This window comes from Hypomesus nipponensis, chromosome 4 (genome assembly GCF_054491055.1).
Source record: "Hypomesus nipponensis isolate SF chromosome 4, ASM5449105v1, whole genome shotgun sequence".
NCBI classification, from domain to species: Eukaryota; Metazoa; Chordata; class Actinopteri; order Osmeriformes; family Osmeridae; genus Hypomesus; species Hypomesus nipponensis.
In genome coordinates this window covers 8808540-8822193 of record NC_140364.1, presented here as the reverse complement: position 1 = coordinate 8822193, position 13654 = coordinate 8808540, and the positions used below count along the sequence as shown (strand labels likewise).

General features: G+C 43.9%; 2 protein-coding genes across 9 annotated transcripts; one reads left to right on the top strand and one right to left on the bottom strand.

The window, feature by feature from the left end:
• Positions 1 to 300: 300 nt before the first annotated feature.
• Positions 301 to 4354, bottom strand: necap1 (NECAP endocytosis associated 1). Its single transcript, XM_084696232.1, has 8 exons — positions 4234 to 4354; positions 3465 to 3565; positions 3190 to 3294; positions 3002 to 3083; positions 2654 to 2762; positions 2402 to 2543; positions 2221 to 2302; positions 301 to 1061 (listed from the first exon to the last, which is right to left on the bottom strand). The coding sequence occupies exons 1-8, from the start codon at positions 4326 to 4328 to the stop codon at positions 1004 to 1006; spliced, it is 774 nt and encodes a 257-aa protein (XP_084552358.1). The 5' UTR covers positions 4329 to 4354; the 3' UTR covers positions 301 to 1003.
• Positions 3625 to 12334, top strand: epn1b (epsin 1b). Of its 8 annotated transcripts, none has more exons than XM_084696224.1 (12): positions 3625 to 4674; positions 4999 to 5045; positions 5463 to 5599; positions 5716 to 5817; positions 5986 to 6141; positions 6793 to 6921; positions 8082 to 8202; positions 8339 to 8514; positions 8680 to 9613; positions 9756 to 9905; positions 10135 to 10284; positions 10632 to 12334. In XM_084696224.1, the coding sequence occupies exons 4-12, from the start codon at positions 5749 to 5751 to the stop codon at positions 11066 to 11068; spliced, it is 2322 nt and encodes a 773-aa protein (XP_084552350.1). In that variant the 5' UTR covers positions 3625 to 4674; positions 4999 to 5045; positions 5463 to 5599; positions 5716 to 5748; the 3' UTR covers positions 11069 to 12334. The 8 variants fall into 8 exon arrangements, with proteins under 8 accessions (XP_084552350.1, XP_084552353.1, XP_084552349.1 ...); XM_084696227.1 differs by having other exon boundaries at positions 5460 to 5599; XM_084696223.1 differs by having other exon boundaries at positions 4966 to 5045.
• Positions 12335 to 13654: the final 1320 nt, after the last annotated feature.

Sequence of the window (13654 nt, the reverse complement as noted above, 5' to 3'; positions counted from 1 at the left end):
GGGCCAATGGAAGTCCAGCAGATTCTTCTCCTCTCTAAGTACAGTTAAAACGAAATCCTCGCAGCCAAGTCATGCACAGACTTCTGCTCCCCCCAGTGGCCAACACTTTCAATTGCTCCCAATAATTGTTTAAAAAAACAGAAAGTGTCTTCTAGTAGTGATGCCAAAACAAATACATGACCCCACCTTACAGTATTTATTGTCTCCTTCTTACAGGCACACTTGTTTTAGATAGTTTGTCAGAAATGTGAAATATTTTTACATAATCTACTATGGGACCATGGAAACATGACTCGGGTCAGTCAAAACACGACATCAGCTAAAGTCAAGTTTGTTGTAAGCAAATGATGTAGTCATACCATCTATAATGAGTTTTGTGAAAGGGTTACTTAACTAACTCAAGCATTCAATGCTTCATAGTAAACATCAGTTGCAGTTCGATAGACATTCATAGTTAAAAAAGATCTGGATAAAGAATCAGACGTATGACCATAGCCTAGTCTTTTTCTGTTTTAGCAAACTTCCCTGGCACACTGCTACATTCAACATCATTTTTGAGAGCAGAATGTACCACGAAACACTTTTCAGTGTTAATAAAGCTTGCCCTGTAGCTCAGGTCAGTAATCATTAGTGGACATGTCAACAAGGAGAACCCCGCATTGATGATCAATGGTAACATTGTTAAGTAATGTTAGAATCTCTCATATATATAATGTCAATCAATCAGCATAGCCCTTAGACATTGAAGTTCTTAAACATATATTTCTGGTGACCTTCAAATATAAAAGGAACGTTAATAAGAATTTGGGATGTTATATTATTTAAATCTCTAATATTACTTAAAAGAAAAAGGCCAGCAATGAAATTCAGTGTGAACATTGGCGTTCTAGGCCTTTCAGCTGAGACTATGGTGCAACAGAGCTGGAGAAGACTCCTTCAGGGATGGCAAACGCATGTGAATGTCGCATGAAAGGCAGGTGAGGCAGGGCGAGGCAAGGCGGGCTCAGAATTGAATCCAGCTGGTAGCAGTCTCCTGTGGCACAGATGGCGGAGGACAAGGACTGAGGGCAGAGAGACAGAGAAGTAACAACAGCATATCAGACCATATCTCATTAGAAAAACACAACAGTTCAGGGGTCTCATTTATAAAGCTTGCGTACGCACAAAACGGGGCTGAAAATGTTCGTGCGCCACTTTCCACGCAAAGGTTGTGATTTATAAAAAACAAACTTGACGGGAGAATGTGCGGTCCTCCACGCAAACTCTGACCCTCCCGTAGGCCTACGCACATTTTGGAAACAGTTGTAATTGGCGACGCAGATGACTGTACTGTAGTCAGACTGCAGAATGTAAATTTGGGAACAACGATTACTTATAGTATTTATATATTTTGTTTTCCTCACACACGTTTTCAAATTGTTTTCACTCGATTTCATCATTATCATGAAGATTTAATCCAGCAGTATTATTTTAGCTTGTGCTGAGTGATAACTGTTCCATAAACGCGTTACAATCAACTCAAATTTTTTATCAAAATTAAGCGCTGTCTCACCATCATATTGTCCACTACTGTGCAATCGCTACACTCAACGTCCTCGTTATCAGTCCAGACTTTAAAAGATTACTGTTCATAACAAAACACTTTTGTTTTTAAATTGTATCTCGACTCGCGGTATCACTGGCACAGTTGACGCCACTCGCACAGTTTTTCAAAATTTGAGATCTACTGGCCACCAAATTTTCGAGTTTTCGGGCTCCACCAATAGACTAACAGTGTCTGAAAAGTTGTCATGTGCTATGATTCACCGTAAAGAACAATCCCATGCCAGGGTCATGATGAGATACTAGATTAGCATTCATGAGGTGCTTTGCATTGACTATTTATGGTTAAAAATGGGTGTGTTCAGGGCGGGGTACAATGCTGATTCACGTACGCACACTTGTGGGCAATCTGTGATTTATAAAGGGAACATTGCGTACAGGTGTGCGTACGTACAGTTTAAATCTAAATGTTGGTGTGCGTACGCCATTTTAGGCTTTTGGGCGTACGTACACTTTTAGTAAGAATCCTACGCACAATTTTATAAATGAGAACCCAGAGGACTTGGGATTTAATGTTCCAGAAGTGGGCTAAGAAGATCAAATGAGACTTGCCTCAGCCACAATAGGTGAGGACTGTTGAGGAAAGACATGCTGTGCGGGTACGACAGCTGTGGTTACCTGGCAGGAGTAGAGAAGTCTCCCCACACCTCCAATACTGAGCCGGAGTGCATCACAGTGTTAGAGTTGCTACTGTCCGGCTCTAGCAAACGACATGAAAGAGAGAGAAATATTTATGATTTAGCTTGTTCTTCCAAGCAGACCCTGAATGGACCATTCAGTAGTTAGCAGCTAACTTTACCTGTGTTGCCTGTCTGGTGAACAATGTTGTGATTGTTGGAGCCTGACGAGGGTGGAGGGGCTATCTTTGCCCCCGGAGGTGGTGGGAGGAGTCCAAATCCACCTGCTCCCTGTGGGCGGGGCTTATCTCTCTTCTTTCCTTGCTTGAGAGAGAAAGAATATTAGCCATTAGAATGTATTTTGAATGAGAGACAAGTGAAAGAGATTTCTAACAAATGATAGGTGTAAGTCTAGTTTAAGCCAGGTGTGTCACCCCAATATTAAGAGTGATGGTCTGTCCTTCTTTGAAGCCGAGGTCCAGCTTCGGTCCTGAATCTGCTGCCCCAGAGTTTTTGCTGATTTCATTATCTTGCTTCACCCACCTGAGTGACACACACACACACACACACACAACCCCACTTGATTAGCACTGACACAGGAATAAATAAAGGAACATCAGCAAGTTTCCAGAGCTGCAGCAAAACCACCTGCTAGAAACCACTGCATTGTGACACAGACTGTTGGCTGGCAGCTAATGCTGTAGGCCACCACAGACGTGTGTTTGTGGCCATGTCCCTCTGTCTCAGAGATAAACATGCTCCCCAGCCACACCATCACTTACTTGAAGTGATCCTGTAGAGAAACGTTAAAGTCAAAGGCGTCCCCTCTGTCCCCAAACCCAACACCGATGAACGCACTGCGGCCTGAGAGAGAGACATAGTTCACCTATGACGCAGATATCAGATGTCCCCTCACTTTTATCCAAATCATGTTCATCCCAACCTGAACGACACACAGTGGCATACCTACCATTATCATCCTGTATTCGCAGCACAAAGTAACGACTCGAATCGCTGACACTTTCCACAGCAATACCGGGAAACTCTTGGACAGGAGCTTGTGCAAACAGCTCCCCTGAAGGAGGGGAAGGGTGACAAAAACATTTAACTCGACTATTTACTGAAATACTCTTGTCCACTGATTCAAAGTTGATTAATAAGAGCCTACTTTGAGATCAAGTCTGTATTTATGTATTCATTTCTAAGTTGATGCCCCCTCTGCCCCCTCCCTCTCCTTTCTTGTACCTGAGACTTTGTCCTCCAGCTTGATGTACGCTACCTTCCCCTTGGCTGTGACCCTCATGCGGCCCGACCAATCAGGGAGGTCCAGCTTCCAGTCCGCTGCCCTTCAGAAAACAACATGAGATTGGAGTGGGTTCTAAACTGGGTCCTTTATTCCTCAGACTAGTGAGATTTATGGGCTGAATCTCAAGAGTGTCATGAATTCAAGAGTGCTGAATCTCAAGAGTGTCATGAATTCCTACAATACCATGGGATTGCCATAACAAATGAGACAAAACCACACACTAGGGGGCTTTGATCTAGATACCTTTAAAATCTGGTTTTATGGAGTGGACCCATGAGGAATTAGAAAAAAAAGCCTGCAGAACCAATGAATGGGGCCACAGACTTTGCACTGTATCTAGGCCAGTAGATTCTCAATTAATTTCCAATATTGTTGCCATCCCAGCACAACAGTGTGGTTACCATAGCCTTTATTATGGGATACATATTCCCTCAACACCTGCCAAAATGCAATAATGTCTTTACAATAAGAAAATATTTTAAAGGAATAGCCATTCTTTATGCTAGATGATTGATTTAACCATTCATAAACACCATGGGTTTGGAAATATTAAAAGGTGAAACTCACGGTACTTGACTTTATACCTAAAACAATTTAACACAGTACCCTGGCACAAAAAAGGATGTCGGCCAAAATGATGCGGGGTCGGCTCAAATAAAAAAAACAACAACTTTGTCTTCCTAAAAGCGTAAAACCATCCATACTTACCTATAACCGCGATTTGTAGACCGGGGCGGAATGCGATACACATTGACATCAGGTTTAACGCATAAGATTGACTCGTATTTGCCTTCAGTCGCCATCTTGTCTCAAGTAATTGACTTGTAGTTCTGACTCACAAGTCAGTTGTTTGGGGGTTTTGTGTGTGTAGCCTGCTCTAAACCGCGAGACGGCGATGATGTACAGGGGATTCCAAAGCGGAATTGTAAATAAAAACGAATAAAATCGTGTCACATTGTCATACTATTTAACAGGTAGACTAATAAGATTAACCCTTTTCACAGAAAAAAAAACTAAATTATATATAAAAACAAAGATCAGGAAACTATTACATTGTCTCAGTTTATAGAGGGGGCGTTTCATGACAGGTGCAGGTGTCGGAAGCGGAAACTGCTGTTGTCGACTCGACGAATCGTGAATGGATTCAGGGTTAGTGTTTTATGCTCCGAAATATGTGCTTCTGTGATATGAATATACGACTAAATGAATTGAATTGATTTTACACTATATGCTGTAGCTATTACTATATAAGTTTGTCACACTGTTGTACTCGTAGCAGTTTTGTGTCTGGTAGTAGCTAAGAAAACAACATCCGTTTGAGCCTTAAGAATAACAAGCTACAGTAGCTAGCTTGATTGCTTTGACGCTAGCCATTGCACCGTCGCTGTCCTAGGTGCTGAAATCGTGATTCTTCATTTGTGTCTTGCCTGTCAGCTACAGTTTAAGCTTTATTTGAAAACGCGTCTCTGACAGGCTGAGGTGATAACATCGAAAGCGGTCTACATGCAACATCAGCCTAGGTACAATTATTACTAGCCTCCATATTGTATTGCTTATCAACAGGATATAAATTATCTCCGCAGATTGATTGGCCGCTGTGACCGTAGTAGTCAAATAGCTGGCTAGCTGTATCCGTAGTCATTTACCACTAGCCAGTTATCGCATTTAGCTGGCTACGTAAGTGAATGTAGATTTAGTCGCAATTGCCAGTAGGCTAGCCTGCAATATTGTTGGCCTAACCTACGATTAGTTTAATGAGTCATTATGACCATGTTGGTAGCAACTAGTAGCCTACCACTGGCATTCAGCTGAGTTGCCTGCTTCTGAACTAGCATGTTACTATCTGCCAGTGTTGTATCTGCAAGCTTGCTAGAAAGCTGTAATGTGAGACAGAAAACTTGGAGATCGTTCTGTTTACTTAAAGTTTTCCCCAGCAGGTTTGTGGAGCGTTAATCCAGTATATGCCACCGTGGCGACAGGGGTCAACAGCATGAACCAGCAGTAACATCTTGAGTGCAGAGAGCAAAGAAAGACAAAAGGATACTTTGTTTACAGGACCTACATTTTTCAAAAGGTAGATTACCTTTTTTCAATATAGTATTTATATCACATAGTCTCACAATAACACCAGTTTTATGCCTCTCTGAGAACATTTTATCTTACGAAGGTGTGTGTGTGTGTGACCACTAGAACACCGTGGTTTGAGACCCCCCATCTGTCACCATGACGTCCTCTATGCTGCGTCGCCAACTGAAGAATTTGGTCCAGAACTTCTCTGAGGCCGAAGTCAAGGTAACAGAACTATTTACACAGTCTACTCTTTTACACACTTTCTCACTATCCTCCTCTCTCCCTCTTTCTCACAGTTCCCCCTCTTTCTCTCGCTACACCCTTCTGTGTCTCACCCCCCTAGTCTCCTACCTTATCCTAGCTCACACTAACTCACCGTACTGTATGCAGGTGAGAGAGGCTACCTCCAACGACCCCTGGGGCCCCTCCAGCTCCCAGATGGCGGACATCTCTGACCTCACCTACAATGTGGTGGCCTGCAACGAAATCATGACCATGCTGTGGAAACGCCTCAAAGACGACAAGAATTGGAGACACATCCATAAGGTAACGTGAGCGGCTTTGACATCTTCCGTGACATCCAATGACTTGTTTTCCTGGTGGGGCATGCTGAGTGTGCATGCTGACTGCTGCACCATATTTGAGGTGGAGTTACTGTGGCCAAGGGCTAGCCTTAGCTTGCTGATTTGTCCTTGCGGCAGTTTTTTTAATAAGCCTCTGTTCCCTTCAGACTCATCTTAAATTATGTTTGCAATGTCCTTCTGGCATAACCAGCGCTGTCAAAAGCATTGATTGTGCCATACTTTTTGATATTCATGAATAATGTATTGATTTACAGAACACTTGATTGTCCCTGGAGGCGATCTTGTTACAAAAATGGAGGATGCAGCCATCGGACTGTGTAATGCAGGTCATAAGCAGGGTGTAGCTCAGTGGTTAGAGCATTTGACTGCAGATTGAGAGGTCTCAGGTTCAAGTCCCCCTTCCTCTGTGCTGTATGTCGTTTTGGATCAATTTAGGATCTACCACTGTCATGGTAAAGGTAGTGGCTGCCACCACACAAAGCATTTGACAGCAGATCAAGAGAGATTGCAAGGTCAAATCTCCTCCTGCACATCCCTTGGGATAAATGGTGTCTGTTAGGTGAAAACAATATTATAGATTGATTTTATGGTCCATGTTGTTTGTGCTACTTAGTCCCTGACTCTGCTGGAGTACTTGCTGAAGATGGGCTCGGACCGCGTGCTGCTGAAGTTGACGGACAACGTGTACATTGTAAAAGCACTCACTGAGTTCCGATTCACAGAAAAGGACGGGAAAGACCAGGTAATCAAACGGTCATAAAGGGCCGCTTCCCAGACCACAGATAACCCATTCCAGTTCTAGGAAGTCCTACATTCTTAGAATAATGTAATCCCACATTATTCTTTGCTTGTTGAACTATCCAACCCACATCCAGGCATTAAGCTGTATCCCCACAGTACTGCCCTACAAAGGCAAAATACCCTAACTCACCAAAGTGTAGAACTGAGAAAAACGACTTCAAAGTTTTTGTCCTGCCAAATATATTTTAGGTAGGACACTGGAAATCTAGCAATTTGATGTTTTAGTGATTACAATTATTTACATAAAAAAATATTGATCTTAAAATCCACTTTTTTTTTACCCCTATTTTGATGTTACGGTTCTTTGCCTTTGTTTTGCGGCACTCAAAAACGTTCAAATTGAGATACAGTTTCACTTTAACTAATAGGTAACCTAGAAACAACAACACAAATGTAGCATTAGCCTAGCCTACTCGCTGGCATTCAACACAAAACATCCCAAACATGAGTCCTTCGTGAGTATCCTACCCTGGCAGTTCAATCAAAACACGAGTCTTGTGACAGTCAACCACCTGTATGTTACATAGGCTTATAATATACAGAGTTTATATCGTGATAAGCAACTAAGTTAGCGAAGAAATGGAAGTTACTGTATTTGGCCTTGGCATGACTACTTACCATAGACTATACTATATGTATAGAGTATACTACCGTAACTGATATTACGGCATTTTGCATTGGCTTCTCTAAAGCCAAAGCAGGCTTTTGGAAGTTACAGTGAAGACAACACCCTATTTTCTCCGAAAAACGGAAGAGTTAATTCAAGATATTTGGCCACATGATGAAGCAGACCTAAACTGTTTTGAAAATGAAAAAAAAAAATCATTTTTGACAAAATGTAAGTTACAGTCTTGCCTTTGCCAGCAGAGTAGTCATCGTGCAGCTTCACCTCCAGATGGTTCATCTGCATGTGCTACACTTGCTCATACGTGAGACGGGGAGCTTCTGGCTACACAACCCTCAACTCTGCCCAACTAACACTTCCCCCTGACACATCCGTATTATGCTATGTTAATCCTTCACACGGTGTAAACAAGTGGCCGCCTGCACCGCCTTCAGAGGTGCCAGCGGTGCTGAATACGTCTGTGTGTTGCCGGGCAGGGTGTGAACGTGAGGGAGAAGGCCAAGGTGGTGCTGGCTCTGATGGAGGATGAAGAGAAGTTGAAGGAAGAGAGGGAATCTGCGCTCAAGACCAGAGAGAAGACTTCAAAGAACGCAGCGGGTGAGCGACTTCACTGCCGTATCACTGCCGTCTCTCCCCTAATCCATTCCCATGTAATGCAATGAGACTCGCTCCAGCTGTTGTTTCCGTGTAGCGTCCCCTCCATTGTAACTGACCCTTACCAGTGTCCTTTCAGCCTCGTCGACTGATCCAATACAGGACCCTAACTACAAGCCTGTGTACGTCCCCGGGGCGTCTGGCCTGCCCTCTTTGGACAACATTCCGTCAGTGGCCGACCTGGCCGCCAGCTTTGCCGCCAAGAAAGAGGCGCAGCGAAAAGCGGAGTTTGAGAAGAAGGAGGCGGAACGCAGGGTAGGAGGGTCACTGGTCCATCACAGGCACTGTCCAGACACTTTCTGTTTCACTCTTAGTTTCTAGTCCTTTCATTGGAAAAGCATGTTCACGAGCAGTTGATGTGTAGTTGACCTTGAAGTATGTAAACAAGAGTGTGGTTCCTGTCCTCTGTGGGTGTGGTAGGCCAAGATGACTGAGGACGAGCTGCAGTGGGAGGATGCAGCCAAGAAAGACAAGCCCAAGGCAGCGGAGGCCTGGGGAGGGCAGTCTGAAGAGGAGAAGCCAGAGAGCAAAGACCCTTGGGGAGCTCCGACCAAAGAGCCTACGGAGAGTCCTGATCTGTGGGGCGCACCATCTGAACCAGCCTCTGAGGACGCCTGGGGTGCACCTTCCAAACCAACTTCGGAAGATGCCTGGGGAGCACCATCGAACGCCAAAGCTGATGGTCCTGATCCGTTTGCAGCGCCGAAAGATGATTCATATCCATTTGCAGCGCCGAAAGATGATTCGGATCCATTTTCAGCCCCTAAAAATGACCCATTTTCAACACCAAAAGATGGTCCAGATTCTTTCTCTGCCCGAAAAGATGGTTCAGATCCCTTTTCAGCTCCAAAAGATGACCCGTTCTCTGCGCCAGTACAAAAAAATGGTTCAGATCCCTTTTCAGCTCCAAAAGATGACCCCTTTTCAGCACCAGCACCGAAAAATGGTTCAGATCCCTTCTCAACCCCGAAAGACGATCCCTTTTCAGCACCCGCTCAAAAAGGCAGGTCAGATCCCTTTACAGCATCTAAAGACGATCCATTTACTGCTCCGTCCAAAGCTCCTAAAGACAGTGGTGCAGATCCCTTCGCGGCACCATCCAGCCCGCCCAAAAATGAGGCAGATCCATTTGCAGCCCCGCCCAAAAATGAGGCAGATCCATTTGCAGCCCCGCCCAGTCCTCTGACCGCCGATGCGTGGGGCGCGTCCGCCGATGCCCCCGCTGCCTCCGACCTCTGGGGGGTTCAGTCTGAACCTCTGCCAGAGAAGAAGGCTGATCCTTGGGACGCTTCCCCCACTGCCGACCTCTTCGGAGATAACTCAAAGCCAGATGATGACCCTTGGGGAGCTCCAGGTAAGGCAGAGAGATACTAATGTAGATTTATGACCGCTGCTAGGTGGCGTGACTGCTACTGTTGATCGTTCATCACCTCGAGTAAGGCAAGTGTTCCAGTCCAGAGAATGGAGAACAAGTGTTGAAATGGGTCTTTTTTGAGTTCCAGCACCAGCCGTGCCTCCCAGCGGCGACGCGTGGGGCTCAGCAGCGCCCCCTGCAGAGACATCCCCCTCAGACGACCCCTGGGGAGACGGAGGGACCACCAATGCTGCTGCCTCAGACCCATGGGGGACACCTAGTAATGGCACAGGTAAGTCTGTGTGTGTGTTTATGTGTCTGTGTATGTTCATAAACATGTGTATGTTCATAAACATGTGTGTAACAGGCAAACAGGTCATCTTCTGATTAAAACGTCCACAATGTATCATCTAGGTGTGACATGCATTAAGCACATGTTAATTATGTGTGTGTTTCTTTGGTGTGCCTTTTCCTTGGTAGACTAGCTGTGCCGTAGTAGATTTGCTGTGTTTGTCCACTAGATGGAGCAGTATTGGAGGAGGAGCCTAACAAGCCTGAGTCGTTCCTCGGAGCAGGGGCGTCGCTGGTGGACATGGACTCTCTCCTCTCCTCCAAACCCAAACCCAAACAGCCCCCTCTGAATGCCCTCGCCTCGCAGAACTCCACAGAGGGTAAGGAGGGCTAGAGAGCAGAGAGAGAGAGAGACATAGACAGAGAGAGAGAGTAGAAAAAGAGAGTATCTATATGAGAAGTATATTATCCGTTCATTTAAAGCAGTGCTTGTGGTCTGTGGTTTGTCGTGTGTGTGCGTGTGTGCCTGGGTGTGTGTATGTGTGTGTTTCTAAGCACCAGTAACTGTAGCCATGTATTTAATCTGTAGAGCCTTCCCTTGCTAGATGTTAGAGATGTAACCCTCTCACCCCTCTGTTCTACACTCTCTCTCTGGGAATGCTCTGTGTCACCCTCCTCCCTTGATCCCCCCCCCCCCTCGATTCTGTTGCTGATCTTAATTTCCCAGGCGCTTTACGAGGCCCAGGCATGGCTGGTCCCAAGGGCAGAACCATATCTATTACAGGGGTAACTCCTCCTATATTCCCCCTACAATCACCTCCCAGTCCTTTTGGTTCTACCCCTGAGTTTTATGGTATTAAACCTGGTCCCTATTTTGAACCACCCAATCCCATGCTGAGGCCTACCTTCTCTCAGCTAATGCCCCAACCCTTTGGAGTTCCTCAACCTAACCTTACTATGCCCCCCATGAGACCTCAGATGGCTCCCACCTACTTTGGAGCCAGAGTGGCACAGCCCAATCACGTAGGGGGGGTTCCTCAGGTTGGACACTTGGGAGCTTCCACTCCTCCAGTAGGAGGGGGAGTTCCTTTGCAGCCCCACCTGGTTTTTGGCTCAGGGTTGGGTCAACCTACTCAAAAGAATAACAACCCCTTCCTGTTTTGAGAACTTCTGTGTACAACTAGAACCTACCCTGCTTGCCTCCCTTTTACAATATGTACACCTATCAATCTAGTATAACATGTCTGGTTTAAGTGTATGCAACAAACATGTAAAATGAAAGAACCCGATGAGAGACTAAACAAGTGTTTATTAGATTATTTTTTTTGAAGAAAATAACCCATTCCAGTTTGGTTTAGTTTTTTTTTTTTTTTTTTTTTCTTGATGACTTGATGGTGCGCCTGGGAACCAAAGTGTCTGCTGAAGCCAGTTAGTGTGTCGATCTGTTCCTCCCTCAGGACGGTAGTTTAAGAGAGATGAACGGTAAACATGACCGACTGACCAGGTGTAGACCATAATTAACCAACCAGGGTCATGTCAAGGAGGAGGTGGGATAGCAATATTGCAGGAAATGTGTGTTTGTGTGAGTGTGTTTGTGCTCTTTTTGTTACTATGATGGAAGTATTATAACCGTATGACAATACAGCTGTTGATAGTACAGCTACTATTTATTGATCAATTTATTTATTATTAGTTTGTGAATTCATATTTATATATGTATGTATTCAAGGTTTGCACACACAAGGATATAGTTGGTTGTCTTAGTTCATCTCAAATCAAGATTGGCATAATCTTGGCATAATCTTTACAACATGATTATCATATTTGACATAATTATCATTATATTATGATTGTGATATCATAATTGTAATTACATTATCAGCCAACAAACAACCAATGGTGGCTTTATCCTCCTTTTTGCTTAATTTTGTATACACTATCAGTTCTTGTCCCTTTAAAGACAGGCACATTCTTGATTGAAAATATTATTATTTTTTCCATATGCATGCGTTCTGAATGGATCATATTCTGTGTTTATAAAGTATCATAGTGCGAGGTCTTAACGGTTTCGTCAGAGACTATCAAAGAAGCAGCACTCTTATCATTTGGCATTTGTGGAACTGGATGTGTTCATGTCGACCAGAATTGGTGTTTTGCATACTGTATCTCTGCATCCCCCTCCCCAGCCTCAAACACAGGGCAGAACCAGTTATTGCGAAGCGAACCAAGAAATGAAGTGGAATGCACAAGTTTAATTTATCTGAATTATAGTGTACATGGATTACTAGAATAGTATTGGTTATCATAGCTATTATACTATGACTTCATTTTGTATGAAATAAAGATGATTTATTTTATTGTGTAAAAGTTAAGGCTGTGTTGTGAACTGTGACAGTACACATTTGAGAAATAAAACTATTCAATACCTGACATTGTTGCCTTTACCTTACGATTTACACCTGGAGTTACTTCTTGACCACTAGAGGGTGGAGTTTTACACAAATAATTCAGTGCCCATACCTATCCCATGTCTACTGTTCTGTCAAGATGTCCACAATATACCATGATTGGGACGACTACACTAGGTAATTCTCTAAAACAGTTTAGGATTATTACACAACCAATAGTGAAGACCCACCCTTTCAGACTCTGAGAGAATGAGGACTGGGGTCAAATGTTGCACAATATCTCTATACAGTCTTAATCTGGAGTTACCACATAGATTAAAACTGTAGTTATCTTTCAGGGAATTACCCTCAGGGTGGGGGTGAGGGAGGGTGACTCATCTCTTCGGTCATCATGGGGATTCCCCCTTGGAAGGAGAAGACTGAGTAGGGTATGGGTGTGTGTGTGTGTACATTTGGGCGGGGGGGGGGGGGGGTGCTAAGTCATGAGGACTAATGCTTTGTTGAACAAAACATTCATTAGTAATTTTGTGTTGAATGCTTTACAAATATCTGTCCCCTTCCTAGTTTCCATGGTGATGATTTACAAAACCACCAGTAATCCATACATTGTGTGAGATTTAGCACCCTCGAGGTTAGATGATTATTGAGTAGAAAAGCTGCTAATAATGCACTGTTCTCTACTTTACTTAATTCTACTCTACTGCAGTCTACTGCAACTATACCAAGGGGTTTAATCTAGTCAGAGTAGTTACAGTATAGTGCAAGAGTGGTGCAGTACATCCACATTCTTTCCCTAATTATAAAAGAGTTATGAAGAATACTGAAAGTAGGAAAGTTGCTGAGCACACAGAGTGAGAAAAGAGAGGGAGGGAGGGAGAGAAAGAGAAGTAGGGTTAGAAATGTGACAGAATGAAGGGGGCAAAGGCGAGTGAAAGTGACAGATGGAGTTGTGAGGATTAAAAGGAATCTGGGTGGGCTTGTGATAGAAACTAGCCTAAGAAAGATGAGAGACATGAGTGCATGTGAGAGAGGGAGGAAGAGGGAGATAGAAAGAGGGAAAAAGAGAGAGCAAAAAGGTATAGAAGGTGACTCTGGATAACGTGGGACAAGTACAAAGTGGAAGTGGGTGTCTGAGAGCTATATCTGGTGAGTAGTGTCTCATTTTAGTCAATATTCTTATGTATTCTCTGTAACACATGACAGATAGTCATTCAGGAATAATGGTCTTGAGGCTGAATTAGATTTGGAGGCGATTATCAATTCATTCAAGATAGAAAGAGAGAGAGAGACAGAGAGAAAGAGAGAGAGAGAGAGAGAGAGAGAGAGAGAGAGAGAGAGAGAG